This window comes from Gavia stellata, chromosome 3 (assembly GCF_030936135.1).
Source record: "Gavia stellata isolate bGavSte3 chromosome 3, bGavSte3.hap2, whole genome shotgun sequence".
Classification (NCBI taxonomy): Eukaryota; Metazoa; Chordata; class Aves; order Gaviiformes; family Gaviidae; genus Gavia; species Gavia stellata.
In genome coordinates, this window is record NC_082596.1 from 52708564 (window position 1) to 52726973 (window position 18410).

An 18410-nucleotide genomic window follows, 5' to 3' on the forward strand; every position below is an offset into this window, starting at 1 on the left:
AGAAAACAGTACTCCTGGCTAATGCTGTTATGTAAATAAGGAGAATTCCCATTAAGTGAGTACGTTACCAAGTCAGACTTGAAAGAATTGTCTCCTGAACGCCAAAAATAAGCTCCCTTGTCCTTGATATGTTCTCTTATAGACCTTTTACAAGCACTGTAGAAAACTGTAAACACATTTATTGTTCCTATCAACACTTCCAACCACTACTTTTACTTTGTGAAGTGTGATTCCATTCCATATACATATATAAATGCTATCAGTCTGGATAGCTATTTTCTGAGAGACTAACACAGATTTTATTCCCATACTTTAATATACAGCCTTATTTGTCGAATTTCACTCAACTAAAAAGTAGCAGATTTTAGTGGTTAAACAAGTAAACATACATTTCTTATTTCATGTAAACTATACCAAATTCTCCACTACACAATGAACATATTTTTGAAGTCTTGCTAGACTGACAGCTCTGAAGAATACATTTATCCACAATATAAGCAACCAGCAATGCAGCAAGTTTCCCATGAAGTTCTATATGCAATAGTTTTTGAAAGCTATCTTAACTGAAGACTGAATGTAGATGTATAGTATGCAGCTAGCACAAAACAAATTATGCCTTAAAACTAACTTTTTCAGATAAGCTGCTATATAAAAGCTGAAATAAGAAATTCCTTCTATACATACTTTTAAGAAAACAAAATTAAATGTTCTTATACTAACAAATACAATTTAATACAACAATCCTAAGATCACTTTATAACTGCATGGTATCTTTAATAATTATTCACAAATACATATTTCTTAAAAATCCCTTTCCAATTCCAATATCTGAGAAGGGAAACATTTTTACAAATCCTGTCTTAAGATCTTACTTAATAACTTACTTATCAAAACATTTATTGGCACTGTATTATCATACAGCCACTGTATATTTCCCAGGGATTTGGAGTTACCTGAATACAGCATTAACCTGAGCAGACTAGTAGCTTCATTCTAATAACGGCTTCTCAAGTATCAGAAAGATGCTTATCTAAGCAATATTAAAATTTAAGAAATACAATTACATGCATGTTTAAGGATCTTTTTGAAAGAGTACCAGAATTCTACCCTCCCATGCACTTGTTTTCCTTTTACAAATGATAAAATAATCTTTAAGAACAAATCTTTACCTAGGGTTTCCTCTTAGTGCAGCGTGGTGAAGAGCATTAAACCCATTGTTGTTGGTGATAGTAACATCTGCTCCAGCTTCTAACAACACAGCAAGGATGTCATCACGCTTTTTACTTATAGCGTCATGAAGCGGAGTGTCACCTTCAGAATCCTAAAACCAGAAACAGCTTACATCAATTTTGCATGCATCCACATTAAAGAAAAAAGGTGCTTAAATATCACTAGGAAAACTGACTAGACAAACACAAAACAGCTCTTCAGACCTTCCAGTGTTGCTATACTGCAGAGTTCAGAGCAAGCTGCTTCTGATCTTGCTCTGGTTTCACAAATGCTTCAGTGGGTAATGCTACCCAGGGCTCCAATATTCTACAATTACACTACTACCAGAACTCAAACCCAGAGCTCAAGTATGCCTTGCGTATGAGAGTACTGAAGACACTGGTGTAGACATCAACTTCTCTATGCCTCATATCCAGATGGAGTCGATGCCCAAGTTACAATAGAAGGACAGTAACAAAAATCTAATGCAACGGAGAGGAGGCTAGTCAGGCAGAAGGAGGCAGAGAATTTTGAGTAACAAATGCTAAGATTGAGCCAGCAATTAACCACGTAAAAGACAATACCAAAAAGACAGTATGAAATAAAAGCATAAGCAAATCAAAATAAAATGCAGTCCAAGTAATAAACTTAGGCACATCTGTTGTTTTAACTAAAGCAGATCATTTTCCATGAAGCAAAGGCTAATGTCATAAGCAATATTAAGCTTTTAAACTTGTCATGGCTAATATCAGATTACATTACACAAGGTACATGAAAATATTTCAATGCATAATTGAAGAAGCAAAGAATTTATATTTTTAGCTTGACATTTTATTTTTCAAATATCCCAAATAAGGGAAAAATACTTTTTATTTCTAGAAGCATTTTGTACATTACTTATTCGAGGACCCAAATGGTTGGATTGAAAAGGAATGCCCTAGACTAACAGTGAGAAAACATATCCATTTAAGCTTATTTGCTGCTATATAGGCAAACTCTTTAGATTTATGCTTCCAGTAAAATTCTAACACCATATAAGTCTTTTGTCACTGATGCTGACTCAACTGCAAACTGACTTAACACTGGAACGGAACATTTCAGCAATACACTAATATGAAAACAAATCTGTACAATCTTTACAGTGAGAATCAAAAACTGCCAAAAAAAAAGTGCCAGAAAATGGAAACACTTGAACCAGTGTGAACCAATTTGCCAAAACTAAATTATGTAGCTTTTATTTGGTTTAATTGATCCTATTTCCTGAATCTCCTGTTTACAGACTAACACACATTTATGTTTACACAGTGAATTGGCTTGAGTGATAGAGTGCTGGCCAGTTAAATTCCAGTCATGCCTCAGTCTGACTCCCTTGTGCACTCATTCACCAAATCAATCACCTACTCACATTTGCCCATCGGAGTTCCTCAGCACACATGCAGGATCTGAAAGTTCATTATTTTCAATGACAATGTTTTCCAGATGGAGTTTCATAGCACCATTCTACTGAATTTTTCAATCCAAACAGACTTCTATAAAGTTAGACACATCCACTTTGGTTACCCATATATCACACGTCATTATATGATACACAATCACCCTTTATTGGGCTCAACACATCAGACTCCTTATTATATCTACTGTTCAGCAAATACTAAACAGGGTCTGGATGGATGTTAGCTGGCTAACAGCTCAAACTCAGCAAGAACAAGACACCTATAAAGCTAGGTGGAAGCAGATAAATAAACAATCACTATATTCACTAATTTCAAGGAAATTTGCTTATCTTTTTTTATGTGGATATAGAGCTTAAAAAAAATAATCACTGATTATTGACATGGCAAAATAAGGAGGAAAATGTGTTATTACCACATATCTTGATTTGCCTAAGACATTACAGCTTTTTCTTTCTGTTGCAAACCTCTTCAAACTTACCCATTCTGATTTGTTTTACTAATGCAATGCATGCAGTTGCATTCAGCTCATGCAGAATGTGGATGCCTGCTTATTTGACAGAATGTTTCTACTCCACCTTCTCAACATACATCATAGATAAAACTCCCTGTGAAATCATGGTACTTGAGGCCCTATGCATGAGGGCTTTTTAGATATAAGGCTGAACATTTATAAGAGGATCTGGCTAAATAGTTCTATCAATGATAGGTCAATACTGAAAAAAAAGGTTTCATTTAACAGAACATTCCACAGTATCATCAGCCAAAAAATGCAAAGCTGTAGCTTGCAGAAGGAGCAAACAGCTGTGGATTCAATAGAGGAGGAATTAATCTGGAGAGAAAGTTAACAATTACAGATAACTACAGTCTGTGAAAATACCAGTTAACGAACATCAACCAGCTAGAATAAATCAGGTGCCTATCCAGCTGTCAAGAAAACAAACGATTTAATAGCATTTTTATCACAGCTGATCACATGTTGGGGTAGAGGCTGGGACAGATAACTTGACAAGGTCTGTTTCCTTTCAATCCTATTTTCCATAATTCTATCACCTACACACAGCAGCTACATACAGCAAATCATAAAATTCAGTAGCTAAAAAGTGAATCTATATTAATATTTACTTTACCTGGAGACTAGGATGACAGCCAAAGTCCAGTAAAGTCTTCACAACTTGCAGATGACCTTTGTTGACAGCAATATGAAGTGGAGTCTGCCTGCGTTTGTTGCGAGCATTCAAATCTGCACTGCCTCGGTGCAAAACCTCTATCACAGCACCCTCATCACCGAAGGCTGCATGATGGACAGCCCTGTCTCCATCTTTGTCCTAAAGTAGAAACATTAATTTGATCCAGTATATTCCACATTTCCTTTGCATTTAAACAAGATTAAACTGAACAATTGTGCATATTTGATTTCTTTAAAGAAAAATTAGACAACCATGATACCATTAAAATACTTAATCAAAATAATTGCTCAAACCACAGCAATAGAGGATAAAGAGTCTGTTCGTATATAAACATACATATTTTATAGCATATACAACTGTTGCCCTGAATCTTTGTGTGACGTGTTCATCAGAAACTTGAATGGATTCATTTGGGTTTCTACTACAAAACAACCATCATCAAAAAACCCAAAAACAAGCCACAAACAAAATCCAGCCCCCAAGCTCCCAAAAAAGTTATACTCAGTAACCAAGGGTAACCCTTCCTGTTACCCAGGAAGTGTTACAGATTCCAAATCATGGTGTAAGACAAGAGAATTGCCTTGTTCATACAAATAAGCTAATATTTATTAAGGTTTATTATATGCATCTTAATTTTCAGTTAATAAACCTTTTCCAAAGGAAATTTAGGATTGATACTGAAATTAGTTAAGTTGTGATTCTATGATGATGATTCACAGCATTAGAACTTTGATTAAATTCAGTTTGTTTCAGTTTCATCCAAATTGAGAATCAAGGGATGAAAATAATAAATTTGTTAGTTTGGGTTATTTTAACATCCGTAAGAGTGGACTGTACTACACGAAACATTTTTAAATATTAATCAAGTGATTTCAACATTAATGACAGTATACAAAAGCTAAAAGTAAGATGGAAGGTATATAATAGGTTTCAATGAAATAACAACTTCCATAAGCTAGTTTCTAACTAAATTTTTGTGCACAGTGAAATATTACTATATATTTGTAGGATTTAATTTTGACAATAGGGAAATACTGAAAATTGTAAGGAGATAAAAATCACGAACTGGATGCCTCTCTCGGGTAAGCTTAGTTTCTCTTATCAATGCTTCTCCTCAAAAGTTATTTTTATTATGTGTAACACATTTCTAATATATTTTACATTAAGGCAAAAACTAATAGTTCTAGCATAAATTGTATTTGTAAAATTACAAGATATTGAGACTAGTTACAGCATTTAAAAAAAATGATGGAAGGAGACTCATCTGCTAATTATCAAATATATCTTTTTGGAAATATCAATAATGTTTTCAAGACGGTCAGGGCACTAAACAGCAGCTTCAATAGCTTTTGAAAACAAGGTATTTTTATGCCTTCCAAATCAACTCATGCTACAAAATTGTCTTCTAAGATAGCTGGATTCCTTCTCAGGCTCACCTAACATAAACAAACAGTCAAAAGAAGCCAAAGCTTGCCCATTTGAGAGGGGAAAGAATCAGAAAGGGGAACTTCTCTGTACTTCTCATCTGGTTATAAAGATCATTATGAGGTGAAACTTATCAAGAGCATGACAGTAGTGTTAAACTGTTACAACATTTATATTTACAGAGCCCTTTGTTTCACAGGTATGTGGTAATTTCTCTTTTCATATTTGCAGTCTGATAAATACACTGAGATACTTACTGATGAATCCCCCATATTAAGTATTTTCCAGTTTTAACATATTTCAATTTTCAGATGTAAACCCCTGATTTTATAAAATCTTAACGTATAGAATTCCTACTTTAATGAGTAGAGGTCTAAGAAAGCACGTACCTTTTCTTTAGCTCAGCATCAAAACAAATAATTTCAGGAGCTAAATCCCACCATGTAGTTTCTACACAATAGCCTATTAATACACCTAGGAAAAGCTAGCAACTAATTAAGCATCTGTCCTAAGACTTATATTTAGATATAAATCTAAATATTAAAAGCACTCTATTTCCATACATGCCAACAATATTATGTTGTCAGTACTGTCAATATAGTAACTGATAGCCATTAATTTCCGCAGAATAGAAGGCTATATATTTTTACTATGTAATACCTACATCAGGCTTTTTGAGCTCTGTCAGTAACAAATTGTTTTCTGACTAAACAGAGGCCACTTGTACTTTACATTAAGCTGTCAGAGACATAAGCACAAGAGGAGACAACAATATGAGGGCATCCCCAGAAAACGTCATCATGAATGTATATACTCTGCAGCAGTGACTGTAAGTGTAAATATATCCAACTTAGCTATAAAGCAGGCGAAGTAAGGGGTTTTATCCATTGCTTCCATGCCACAGACCACAACAGTGAAGTAAACGGAATAAATTTTTGCTCTCTGCATAATGGGATGGCTCTGCTGCATCTTCACATCGCTAATTTATAGAGAGCTGACATTTTTTAAAGCCTGAAACATATAGTCATTAATCTAATCATTTAGGTTTTTTAGAATTACTGTTTATGAGAAAATTATCTGATATCAGAAAATATGTGATATGTGCATTTTGAATTGTTTTTTGCCTCGTTTACTGAGACAGAATGTACTGATATTGCAGACTTTGCTCATTTTGTGATTAATATTATAATAATTAATGCAGTGATATAATTAAGTAGGAGTATCATCTTCACTTAAACAACTCAAAGTTACATGAAAAAGGCTTGAAAAGTCAAATAAAATCCCTGAAAATATTTTTTAATGCTAGTGTTACGGTACTTCTGAAGCCTGAGCAAATGTGAACTCTTTAACAATTCTGCTAGCCGATTACCACGTGTACTGTCTTGAAGCTGTGTAAGCACTGCTTCTACTTCCCCCTCTAATGCTTCTAACCCTTCCTTATACCAAAGAAGAAAGTATCAGACCACCACTTGATTAACACAGCAGCTTTGATCCCATAGTACAGATGAAAAGCAGTTTAGTCGAGTTTGTAACAGTATATGCTATATACTGCAGCGAAAGTACTACTTCTAAAATGAAGCTACCTCACAGAAATCAGACCACAGCAAGTGTGTACTGTATCATATCTAAGCCATCTTTACCATTTAGCAGAAAACCTTTATAAAGCAATGGTGTCTGTGAAGATAAAAATAATTTCAGTTCCAAGGATTACATCATTGCTTCATTAAAGTATTAACATATTATAACTTTTGTATATCATATACAATATGAAGTTAAATGCCCAAGCACGTAAGTTACTTTGCTGTTATGCAAACAATGACTGGGCACACTATTAACTTCTAAGCATTCTATTAGGCTTTAATTTAGATCCTTCCTGTGGGTCACAAAATGAGCAAAGTCTGCAATATCAGTGCATTCTGTGTAAGTAAACAAGGCAAAACCAATTCAAAATGCAAATATCACACATTTTCTGATATCAGATAATTTTCTCAAACAGTAATTCTAAAAAACCTAAACAAAAGAAATCCTTCCATTTTGGGTGAAGTTAAAAACACAAACTGGAATTCTGGAAACAGAATTGGCAGTTCCTACCCAAAGATATTGTTACTACTTTCTGCTCAAACTTGCTGTAGTTAAGAACAGAACACCTTCTCCTAACTGAACACTGTAGATAAGCATGGCAAGTATCTGAAGTTGGAGATGTAGCATCTGACATAATCTTTTTCTCTGAATGCCACAGGCAGTGTGCTAGCCTATTGCATTCTACTGTTAAAATGAAATACAAGTAAAGAAAGAAGGGGCTTCATCCATTACAACCACACACTACCTTACATAGCTTTATTATCTTAGCATTATAGTTCACTTAGTCAGAGGTGCTAAAGAACTGGATATTGACCCTTGTTAGTAGGAGGCTAATTTGGGAACATAATTGCAGTAAGAAAAGCAGTTTTTCCACTCACTCTGACATTTAAAAAGAAGGCAACTCCAATAGAATTGTTATTTCTGTATGTAGCAAAGTTTAAAACTTAAGGAGACACAAAGTGTATTTTGAAATATTTAGGTTACCTCTGCTTCTACATCCACATTCTGTTTCAGAAGCAACTTCAAAATGTCGACATGGCCATTCTGACTAGCGGCTTGCATAGCTGTGTGTCCAGCACATTGTCCATTCACCTGGAAGCGTATCAATACTTTGAGATAAGTTGCAAGATACACACACCCCCCTATGAGCCACTTTAGTAGTATACATGCAAGTGTATTAGAAAACTTAAAGCAACAGCACTCCTATGAAAGTATCAAATGAACAATTTTTAGACAGCTGCCTTTCTGGCACATATAAATGATCTCCTAGGTCTTCTCTATTTCATTTCTATAGCATTTGCTAGATTGAAGGAAAGCAGCAAGAAATGGGTTTATTTCAAAAACTAAGACCTTACCTATAGTAGGATTTAAAACTTTCATTTCTGGGCTACTGTAGAGGCAAGACTTTGAGAACAGGTTTCAGAATGATACCAGTCCTCTGCTCTACAGTATATTTAACTTGATTTTCTAATTTATGGCAACAACAGGAGTCAGTCTGAACAAATTAACCATGTTTTGTGTAATCTTGAGCTACAAATCAACCCTCAGAACTGATGGAGTTTAGTCTCTTATCTTCAAGAATTACCACTGCTGTAGTGAGAAAAACATCTGATTGCGATTTTAAAACATGTTCCCTACACCAAGTTCTATAATTCATAAGCATTTTCTTTTAGACTTTTCAGTACTAGGTGATTAGACAAGTTAGTAAAACGAATCTGACAGACAGCAGATTAGATTATCTACCCATGAGTTAAAAAAAAACAACAACAAACAAACCAAAACCCACAACACGACCAACAAAAAAATCCCACAAAAATCTACCCTCCCACCTTCTATCCCCCTTGAAACAAAAGCTGAAGACCCTTCACTAATTGTGACTGTTTGGTTCTCTGCCCCAACTCTGGCAGACAGAGGCTGGGAGATATTTTAATTCACGGCAGACAACAGAACACAAAATCCATCTAGCAAAAAAGGGTGTAAAGCACTATTTTCACACACCCCTCAACACATTTCATAGGACAACAAGTGGGAGGAGAGACACTGGAACCAGCTGTACTACTTCTATGCAGACACACTGGTGACTGGCAAGGAGTGCCTAGGACAGCTTCACTTTCTTCAGTTTTACAGGTCCTCAGAACACTCACATCTACATCTGGTCTCTTTAGCAGGTCTTCCACTTTCGCCACATCTCCATTGGCAGCAGCTTTAACCAATTCTTCATTGAGATCTCCAGATTCTTGGGTTTCAAATAGTTTCTTCAATAACTGGGACAATCTCTCTGTAATTATTAAACAAAGGACAATTAAGATTACAATTCTAATCACACAAGAACAGAAAAATAACAGCTGTGTCATGTTTCTAAAGGCATGTACACAGTAATACACAAACCACCATAAAATGTCACCTGTAAGTTATTCAGTTCTGAGTAAGCACTGCACCCCAATACCCTTTAGATAGCTGAGACTGTCACATCAGACACTTCAAAACAAAGTTGACTGAACCACAAATAGCTTGTCTACCACAAAATATAGAAGGTAGAGAAGGGAGGAGGTAAAAACATGAATTTACATACAGATATAACAGGCTCCTTAGTCTTCTAGCTTAACTTAGGGTCTATCCTGCCCTCTGTGATTTGAAACACTAAGTCATATTACTCTTCTAGCTAGTTTTACGGCCACTGTGACTTTATTGCAGAAAACTCACCGTATCTATGTGAACCTACAAAAAAGTCTAGAAAACTATGTAGAAAGGTTTCTTGGCATTAAAGCGAATATGCGAAGAAGAAAAAACAACTAGCTATGATCAAATAAAGGAAAAACATTCTAGCTTAATTGAGTCAACAGAACATAAGCCACATTGGATAGTCTTTCTGCCTCCTTATTAGATGAATGAGAGCAGGTTCAACAGAACAGAAATGTGATTACATAGACACAAAAAAACACCTACTGTAATTAGTCAAAGGATGTCTGACTAAATTTTAAGGCAGAAATTTTAAGGAAAGATATCACCCTGAGTAACCGCTTGCAACAGATCCCTTGCTTACACTTGTTGTCCCTTGCCACCTATTAAACAAGGAGTCCGCTTGCTATAGCCAGTGACACTCTGTTCATGCCTTAGTCCCTATTCCAATCTAATGTCCCTTTCAATCATTTAAATTTTCAAGTCTTCAGAGCAGACCTCCTAAGACTTACCTGCACTGTCGCCAAACAGAAACCCAAATCCGATATGGAATTTTGGACCTTATCAAGATAACATCTCCATACTGACTGCAAGTTTTTTTCTTGTATCTTTCTCTAAAGATGTAAAGTCCATTAACCAAACTCCAAGTCTGAATGTTATTAACCTTGCATACAAACTATGTACCAGTACTTATTAACAATTTTTAGTTAACACAAGTACTTGCCATACATACATTACTGGTTATTCTGCAAACTTACCACCAGATGCATTACTTATAGCAGATCCTGCCGATGCCACCTTTGAGACAGCTGCTGGATTATACGTCCAAGATGTCCCACAAACCTCTACCTTTAAGTCGCTGTCTGAATAGATCTGCTGGACCCGACCAACTTTACCTAAAGTCTGCATTAAAGAAAATATCAAATGCAAATAATACTAAAAATAAAATATTTATAAATCTGAATGTGATAACAAGTCACAAATTTCATTAAGTCAGTTGTCTAATAGTACAGTCACTAATACCTTTAGCTAAATTTCATCAGGCTAAGCAGATTACTACATCTGAGCAAGTATTACACCGCACTTGATGAAACACACTTTTTAACTTATAAGAAAATCCCTTTGACTCCCATAACCTCCAGTTATTACTACCATTCATAACTATAAATATTATACAAGTTTTACCATTCTATGCATCCAAACATACAACTACTTACCGGAAGCATTGCTTCAGCCCACTCTCCGTGACCTCTCTGAAGAAGCTTGATTCGCTCTAAGTCATAACATACTTGAACAAGGTCACCCACTTGAAATTGAGAGGTACCTCCTTCTGCACCTTGAGCAGCATCTCCACTTCGGACAACATTGGCTTTGGTGAGAACAGCTGGATTAAAAGTCCACCTAGGCAATGAATTATTTAAAGTAGATTTTAAACATACAAAGTGAAATATATGTTTAAAAACTGTCTGTTGGAGAAGATTCTGCTTATATGCCTACAAACTTTCTGCAGTTGGATACTATGGCATATTGTTGTTAACATTTTTTTGCCCATAAACTTGTCTGTGGCTCATTAGTTGAATATTTCCAGGGTAATCTTCAGGGATGTACATTTGTAAAGCCATGAAGAAATATCCTACCTAAGGGGAAGCAAGCCAACAACAATTTAATAGTCTTGAAAGCAGCTATACAGTTTTTTTTATTTTTCCAGGGAGAGAAGGAGACAAATCTGATTGAAAAGTAGAAGATCTGAACTGTCTCACAAAGGATTGGACTGTCAGGACACAACATGGGAAGAACATAGGATTTTGTCCCCTCCCTCCCAAGTCATAAGCTTCAACATTCAGTAATAAAAATACTCTTCCATTAAATGGATATCCTAGATACCCCTCAATTTTTAACCAAACTATCCTAATTCGTACTACAAATTTTACTGGTTTAGAGGCATTTAGCTGTTTTTATGCCAAGTTATATTCTAATATATAATAGGGTGATCTCTCCTTTTATGTGCTCTTTGGTCTGTGGTTGACTTTTATTCAGCTATCTGATCTAGTTGAGAAGCATCAGATAATCTTCATAAAGGGCAAAGTCAGGGAGGAAACCACAAGATAAAGCAGCTCCTCTCTCCGGCTCTGTAGCCGTGACTGTCAGAAGAAAAGCCACTTGCATGCCTTCAGCTTGTGTTAGCTGGGAAAACAGCTTTGTTTTGCATTACTTTGCAATATTAACAAACAGTATCTTGAGGGAAAGCCTGATTTAATAAGGCACCGTTAATCCTTTCTGGACAAACTGGTCAGGGTTCCAGATACAGCTGAAATGATACTCCATTCCTCAGCTGCTTTTTAAAGATAAGCCCAATACTTGAGAGCAAGACAACACAAAACCATGTGGACACATCAGCTCAGATCCAGCTGTAGAGCTGGGTTTGAATCCTGTTAGCATGGATGCAGCTCAAACTTCAAACATAAACTGCTTGCACAGAGTGGTTTTGGCAACAGCTTCTCCAGCACTTCCCATTCTCGATCCATATTTACATTAATTAACATCCCTTTGAATAAGAAAATGCTAGATGTAGATAATGCCAAGGTCACTCTACATTAGACAAGATCCCCAACATAAAAAGTTTGTCACCTATTCTCTTAACCCATTTTCCTGAAAACCCGCAATGCATTGCTATTACCATTCCACTTGAAACCATAGGATTTAAAAAAGAAATTACTGCTTAAAACACTACATTTTGGAAATAAGATAGTCCAGAATGTCATTCATTATTTTGGACTCAAATTTTCACAAAGTGAGAGAGGCAATAAACTTCCTTTTCCCACTACAGCATCTTTAAAGGTAAGTCCTCATTACACATTGTAGAAGGAATATAAGAAAATCTTAACAGACAAAAGAAGAACAGAAAGTTTCTGGCACCAAGTAATCATAAATGCTGAAGGCAAAAGAACTTTGTGAGAATCAATGATGAAGGCTATATAACAAACCTGTTGCCACTTGGGTATTGTACTACAATGTCATGATCCTCATCAATGCCACAAACCGTTCCAGTTGTTGTTAAAGTTTCAAACATGCCATCAGTCCATCCTCCATGCCCATGCTGCAAAGACTGTACAATTTCCAAATCAAGGTCAATGTTTACAAGGTCACCTATTTGCAGCCCACCAGGGTTTCTGTTACCATTTTGCTCACCTGAAATGGAATAAGAAGAAAATGTTCACATGACCACACTAATTTCCACGCAATTTAAAGAAAAAGTTAATTTCTGAGACTTAATGTCTCTGCAACTGTAGCGGCCAATAGCTAAAAGGGAGTGAAGGGGTAAAAAAGAACTCTCAACCTCCAGCTATGGAACTGTGTGTTTCTTGTTGAGTTATCAAGGTAAATAGCAATGACACTGGTAAATGCTAAACACTTGTGACAGGCTCCACTATGGGCTATAACTGGGATGGTAACAGCTATCATATGGTGTTAGACATCTAGATATATAAAAGCTCTGATAATTGAGTCATACACAAAGGGCCATCTATCCACTCAGGGGCTGAAAGATAAGCAGAGTGACCACAGAAAGTGGTTTTGAACTGGGTCAGTCCTTCCATGTGGAGAAAGCACTGGCAAAAGAATACCTCCAAAATGACCAACTATGAAAATCTTTAAGTTTTTAAGTGGGGAGATGACTACAAACAAAAAATCCCTGCATATTTTAAATTAAAACATTTTCCTTGGACAATGCCTGCTTTCAAAATACATGTCACAGCAAAAATTCATTATCTAGAGGAAAAAGGCATACATTTACACTCATCAAGCTGTATTAACTGATGAGAGAACACAGTTGTGGACCTGGTCACTGCCAGAACCACAGGATGGTATCTGGTGCCATCCACAGAACAGTGAAGAGTACAACAACGGCAGAAGTCATGGAGATTGAACTCAATGGCAACATCAGTGGCAAAGGACAGAGTAAGCAGAGTTCCTTTAGTAATATTGCTGTCTCTAAGGGGGGTGGGGGAGGAAGTGTTTGTTTTTCCTCTTCCAAACAACAGGCAATAATGGAGAACGGGTTCTCGTGATGCAACAATAAGGAAGTACAAACAAATAGCCTGACATATAGACAAAAACATTATTTAGAGGGAGACTGGTTCCAGAACCTGAAATCCACACCAGATGTTGGCAGCACTAGTTGCAGCACTAAAAGTCTCCAGAGGACAGAATGGGCAAAGAAGAGAATCCAGTACTACTGAAGAAGCAACTGCTGAGAAAGGAAACACGTCCAAGAATAAATGTTCATGTTCAATGGACTTTGACTTCTATGACCACCCAATGACTTCTTTCTGACCTGGTCTTAGTTTAAAGGACCTATAGATGGAACACTATTTTCACCTTCGCAGCAAAACCACACATAACATGGAAAACAGCCACTTCTGCAAAGGATAAAGTTAAAGAGTAATTCTTCAGAAAAGCTACTGATACGGAACTCACTAGATAGAAAACTCATAGACAGCAAACATCCCAGAGACAGCCCTGATGAGACAGGAAAGTCTGAGAAAGGAAAAAATATGAACCACTAAAGAATTAGAGAAGCATTAGTTGGAGGATAAGATCTCTAGAGGTCATCTGGTCTGATATCTCACACAAAGCTGAACTAACAACCAGCTGAAGTCAGCTGTGGCTTTGCCTGACATTCCACAACCTCTCCAAGTAACTTTTTCCAGTGCTGCAATATAGAGCCGTAGGTGTAACAGAAAATTTCTTCAATATCTCATCTGAACCTCTCGACTCACTTAAGGTGGCCTTAAGGCCACCGCCATTTGTTTTTATGCCATTTGCCACTACTGAAATCTTGGTGTCATCATTTTCAATCAACCTTCAAGTGGTTGTAGGTGGCTAGTAGATTACTGCTTAACCTCCTTCTTACCAGTCTAAACAAGCCCAGCCGCTCCTCCTTGCAAATCATGTTCTCTCAGCCTCTTAATCACTTTAGCAGGCTGCCATCAGACCCTCTACAGTTTCTCAAAAGGGGGGGGGGGGGGGGGGGGGGGAACGAGAGGGGGAGGCAGGGAGGAGGGAGAGGAGATGGATGGACAATGACACAAACAGGACACAGTATTCTAGACACAGCTTCATCACCACTCTTAATATAGCACACTATGAAATCTGCAGTATTTGCAATGGCAGCACACTGCTGTCTCATTGAATGTGGTATTCACAGAATCACAGAATCACTACGGTTGGAAAAGACCTGTAAGATCATCAAGTCCAACCTGGAGAAAAAAAAAAAAAAAACCACACAAACAACCCACGCAAGCCAACCACCACACAACAACAAGGCACAAAACACCAAAAACCAACCCACCCAACACCACACAGCACCATGTCCATCAAGCTACATCCCACAATGCCACATCCACACGCTCCTTGAATACCTCCAGGGAGGGTGACTCTACCACCTCCCTGGGCAGCCTATTCCAATGTTTCACTACTCTCTCGGTAAAGAACTTTTTCCTAATATCCAACCTGAACCTCCCCTGGCGCAACTTGAGGCCATTTCCTCTAGTCCTGTCACTAGTCACTTGGGAGAAGAGACCAACACCCACCTCTCTGCAACCCCCCTTCAGGTAGTTGTAGAGAGCGATAAGGTCTCCCCTCAGCCTCCTCTTCTCCAGGCTAAACAACCCCAGCTCCCTCAGCCGCTCCTCATAAGACTTGTGCTCCAGACCCCTCACCAGCTTCGTTGCCCTTCTCTGGACACGCTCCAGCACCTCCATGTCTTTCTTGTAGTGAGGGGCCCAAAACTGAACACAGTATTCGAGGTGCGGCCTCACCAGCGCCGAGTACAGAGGCATGATTACCTCCCTGCTCCTGCTGGCCACACCATTTCTGATACAAGCCAGGATGCCGTTGGCCTTCTTGGCCACCTGGGCACACTGCTGGCTCATATTCAGCCGGGTGTCAATCAACACCCCCAGGTCCTTTTCTGCGGGGCAGCTTTCCAGCCACTCTTCCCCAAGCCTGTAGCGTTGCCTGGGGTTGTTGTGGCCAAAGTGTAGAACCCGGCACTTGGCCTTATTGAACTTCATCCGGTTGGTCTCAGCCCATCGATCCAGCCTGTCCAGATCCCTCTGCAGAGCCTTCCTACCCTCAAGCAGATCAACACTCCCTCCCAGCTTGGTGTCGTCTGCAAACTTGCTGAGGGTGCACTCTATCCCCTCATCCAGATCATCAATGAAGACATTAAACAAGACCGGTCCCAAAACTGAGCCCTGGGGGACTCCGCTTGTGACCGGCCGCCAGCTGGATTTCACCCCATTCACTACAACTCTCTGGGCTCGGCCATCCAGCCAGTTTTTTACCCAGCGAAGAGTGTACCTGTCTAAACCACAGGCCGCCAGCTTCTCTAGGAGAATACTGTGGGGAACAGTGTCAAAGGCTTTGCTGAAGTTCTGTGATTCTGTGGTATTCAGTGCAACACCCAGCTCTTCCTCAGCAAGACTCCTCACTCAGGCATTCACAATTCCCAGCCTGGGAATTCCTGGTACATAGGCTTATTCCAACCAGAGTGCAAAACTGCACTTCTGATTGAACTCCACAAGGTCTTCACTTCCTCAAGGCTCTTCTGAATAAAGCTCTACTTTCAACCATACCCCTCTGCCAACTTGCTATGACGTGCAAATTGTCTGGGATTGTATTCTGTCTCATCAGAAGGACACTGAAGGACACTGAGGTGCTGGAGCGTGTCCAGAGAAGGGCGACGAAGCTGGTGAGGGGTCTGGAACACAAGTCTTATGAGGAGCGGCTGAGGGAGCTGGGGTTGTTCAGTCTGGAGAAGAGGAGGCTGAGGGGAGACCTTATCACTCTCTACAACTACCTGAAAGGAGGTTGCAGAGAGGTGGGTGTTGGCCTCTTCTCCCAAGTGACTAGTGACAGGACTAGAGGAAATGGCCTCAAGTTGCGCCAGGGGAGGTTCAGGTTGGATATTAGGAAAAAGTTCTTTACTGAGAGAGTAGTGAAACATTGGAACAGGCTGCCCAGGGAGGTGGTAGAGTCACCCTCTCTGGAGGTATTCAAGGAGCGTGTGGACGTGGCATTGTGGGATGTGGCTTGATGGGCACGGTGCTGTGTGGTGTGGGTGGGTTGTTTTGGTGTGGGTTGTGGTGTATTTTGTGGTTTGTGGGTGGTTTTGGTATTGTTTTGTGTGTGGTGTTTTTTTTTTTTATGGTTGGACTTGATGATCTTACAGGTCTTTTCCAACCTTAGTGATTCTGTGATCATCAAGGTCACTGACGTGGTATTGAACAAAATCAGTCCCAGTATTTTGCCCCAACTACATACTACTCTGTATTAATTAGGCCCCTGCTGGAGTATTAGTTGCACTCTACTTTGAATATTGCAAAGCTTCAAAAATAACTTTCTAGTTTTTAATGCAAGCATACATTTAAATTCATGTCACGAACCTATCTGTGAACTATGTTCAGAAGACAAATAGAAGGGACAGATGTTCTAACAAGGAGTAAGACTGAGAAGATGGAGAATAATGCGGTAAGAATGAACCAAGTTCATCGTCATCCTTTAAGAGCAACTTAATCTAGTGGAAGGGGAAGAATTTAACAAAGAATAGTCTCCGACTATCTTTAGTGATTAATATTCATGCATTCAAATGCAGTATCACCCTAAAAGTAAGCTACATGCAGAAAACATAGACCTGTACTTTTAAAACAAGAACAAAAATGAATAAAGGGCATGCGTAAGAACCTAAGTTTACCTGTGTAATAAAGAATCAGTAAGATCCTATTACTACTTTTCTATTTTTATTTACATCAGACTAAAATGACAAAATTAATTTTAAGTACAGAAGCAAGATACAAAGATCAGAGTGCCTTGGCTTTTTACTTTCAAACAATTCATCTACTTGACAGTAAATAGCTAAGTGACTTCTTGGACAACTGTTTTTTTTTTCCTAAACAAAACAGACCTTTACTATTTTCACCTTTTTACCAATGCTGTCAATAAAAGAATAGTGGTTGCAGGTCATACTTCATGTACTTGTGCAAGGAATTAGATTAAGACTAATAAATAGAGAATTCTAATCACTTTAGAAAAGCCAGTATTATCAGCTAAGGTTTTTTTATGCATTGGAGTGTAATAAGAAACTCGAGAAGAAAAGCAAACTTTTCTGTAGTGTTCGGTTTTATGACCAGATGTTTTGACAAGGAAATACACATTAATAATTAAGACATTTGTGCCCAATAATCTATAAACTTTATCCCAACTTGCCCATATTTCAAAAACCAAGACACCTGCAATTATTTTTTTTACAATACACTCTGCACATGTCTACAGCCCAGCTAAGACACTAGAGGAGTAAGTGCAATAGCTGATATGGAAAACCTCAACCAAGATTTCACAACATATACTAGTTTTAGGATAAAATAACAGGTTAAGTTATACGTTCAAATGACTCCTGTTTACAGCCATGGACATGCTACTTCATTGAACATCTCTGAATATTTAAGACAGTCTTATAAGAATGCACAGCTGTGTTTGGCTCTTTAGAAATATAGTGCACAAGACATGTGACTCAATTTATTACTTAATCAACCCTTAACAGCTCCCTTGCCATCCCCGTGGCACACTGATACCAAATACATTTACAAAAGCATTTCAATTTATAATTAATGCATAGAAATGCTACCATTTACATTTCACTAGTAAGGACAGTCCTTTTAGATGACATTTAAAAAGGAAAGAGAAATCCAGACTAACCATAATTAACACACATCAAGATACATTTACTTTATCTTCAACTCACCTAACACAGGACAATGGTCCCTGTAGAAAGAGCCTCCTTTTGCATCTTGGACACATTTCAGGTCAGACTACG

The 18410-nt window shown here is 38.0% G+C and overlaps 1 protein-coding gene across 1 annotated transcript in view; it reads right to left on the minus strand.

Annotated features, from left to right (window-relative positions):
• Positions 1-18410, minus strand: part of MIB1 (MIB E3 ubiquitin protein ligase 1) — an 80878-nt gene that overhangs the window by 39074 nt on the left and 23394 nt on the right. The window contains exons 5-12 of the mRNA XM_059815731.1: positions 18339-18405; positions 12520-12724; positions 10753-10936; positions 10294-10438; positions 9001-9134; positions 7841-7948; positions 3791-3988; positions 1170-1321 (exon numbers count right to left, since the gene is read on the minus strand). Of these exons, the coding sequence (XP_059671714.1) occupies positions 1170-1321; positions 3791-3988; positions 7841-7948; positions 9001-9134; positions 10294-10438; positions 10753-10936; positions 12520-12724; positions 18339-18405 (1193 nt within the window). The remainder of the gene's footprint in view (positions 1-1169; positions 1322-3790; positions 3989-7840; positions 7949-9000; positions 9135-10293; positions 10439-10752; positions 10937-12519; positions 12725-18338; positions 18406-18410) is intronic.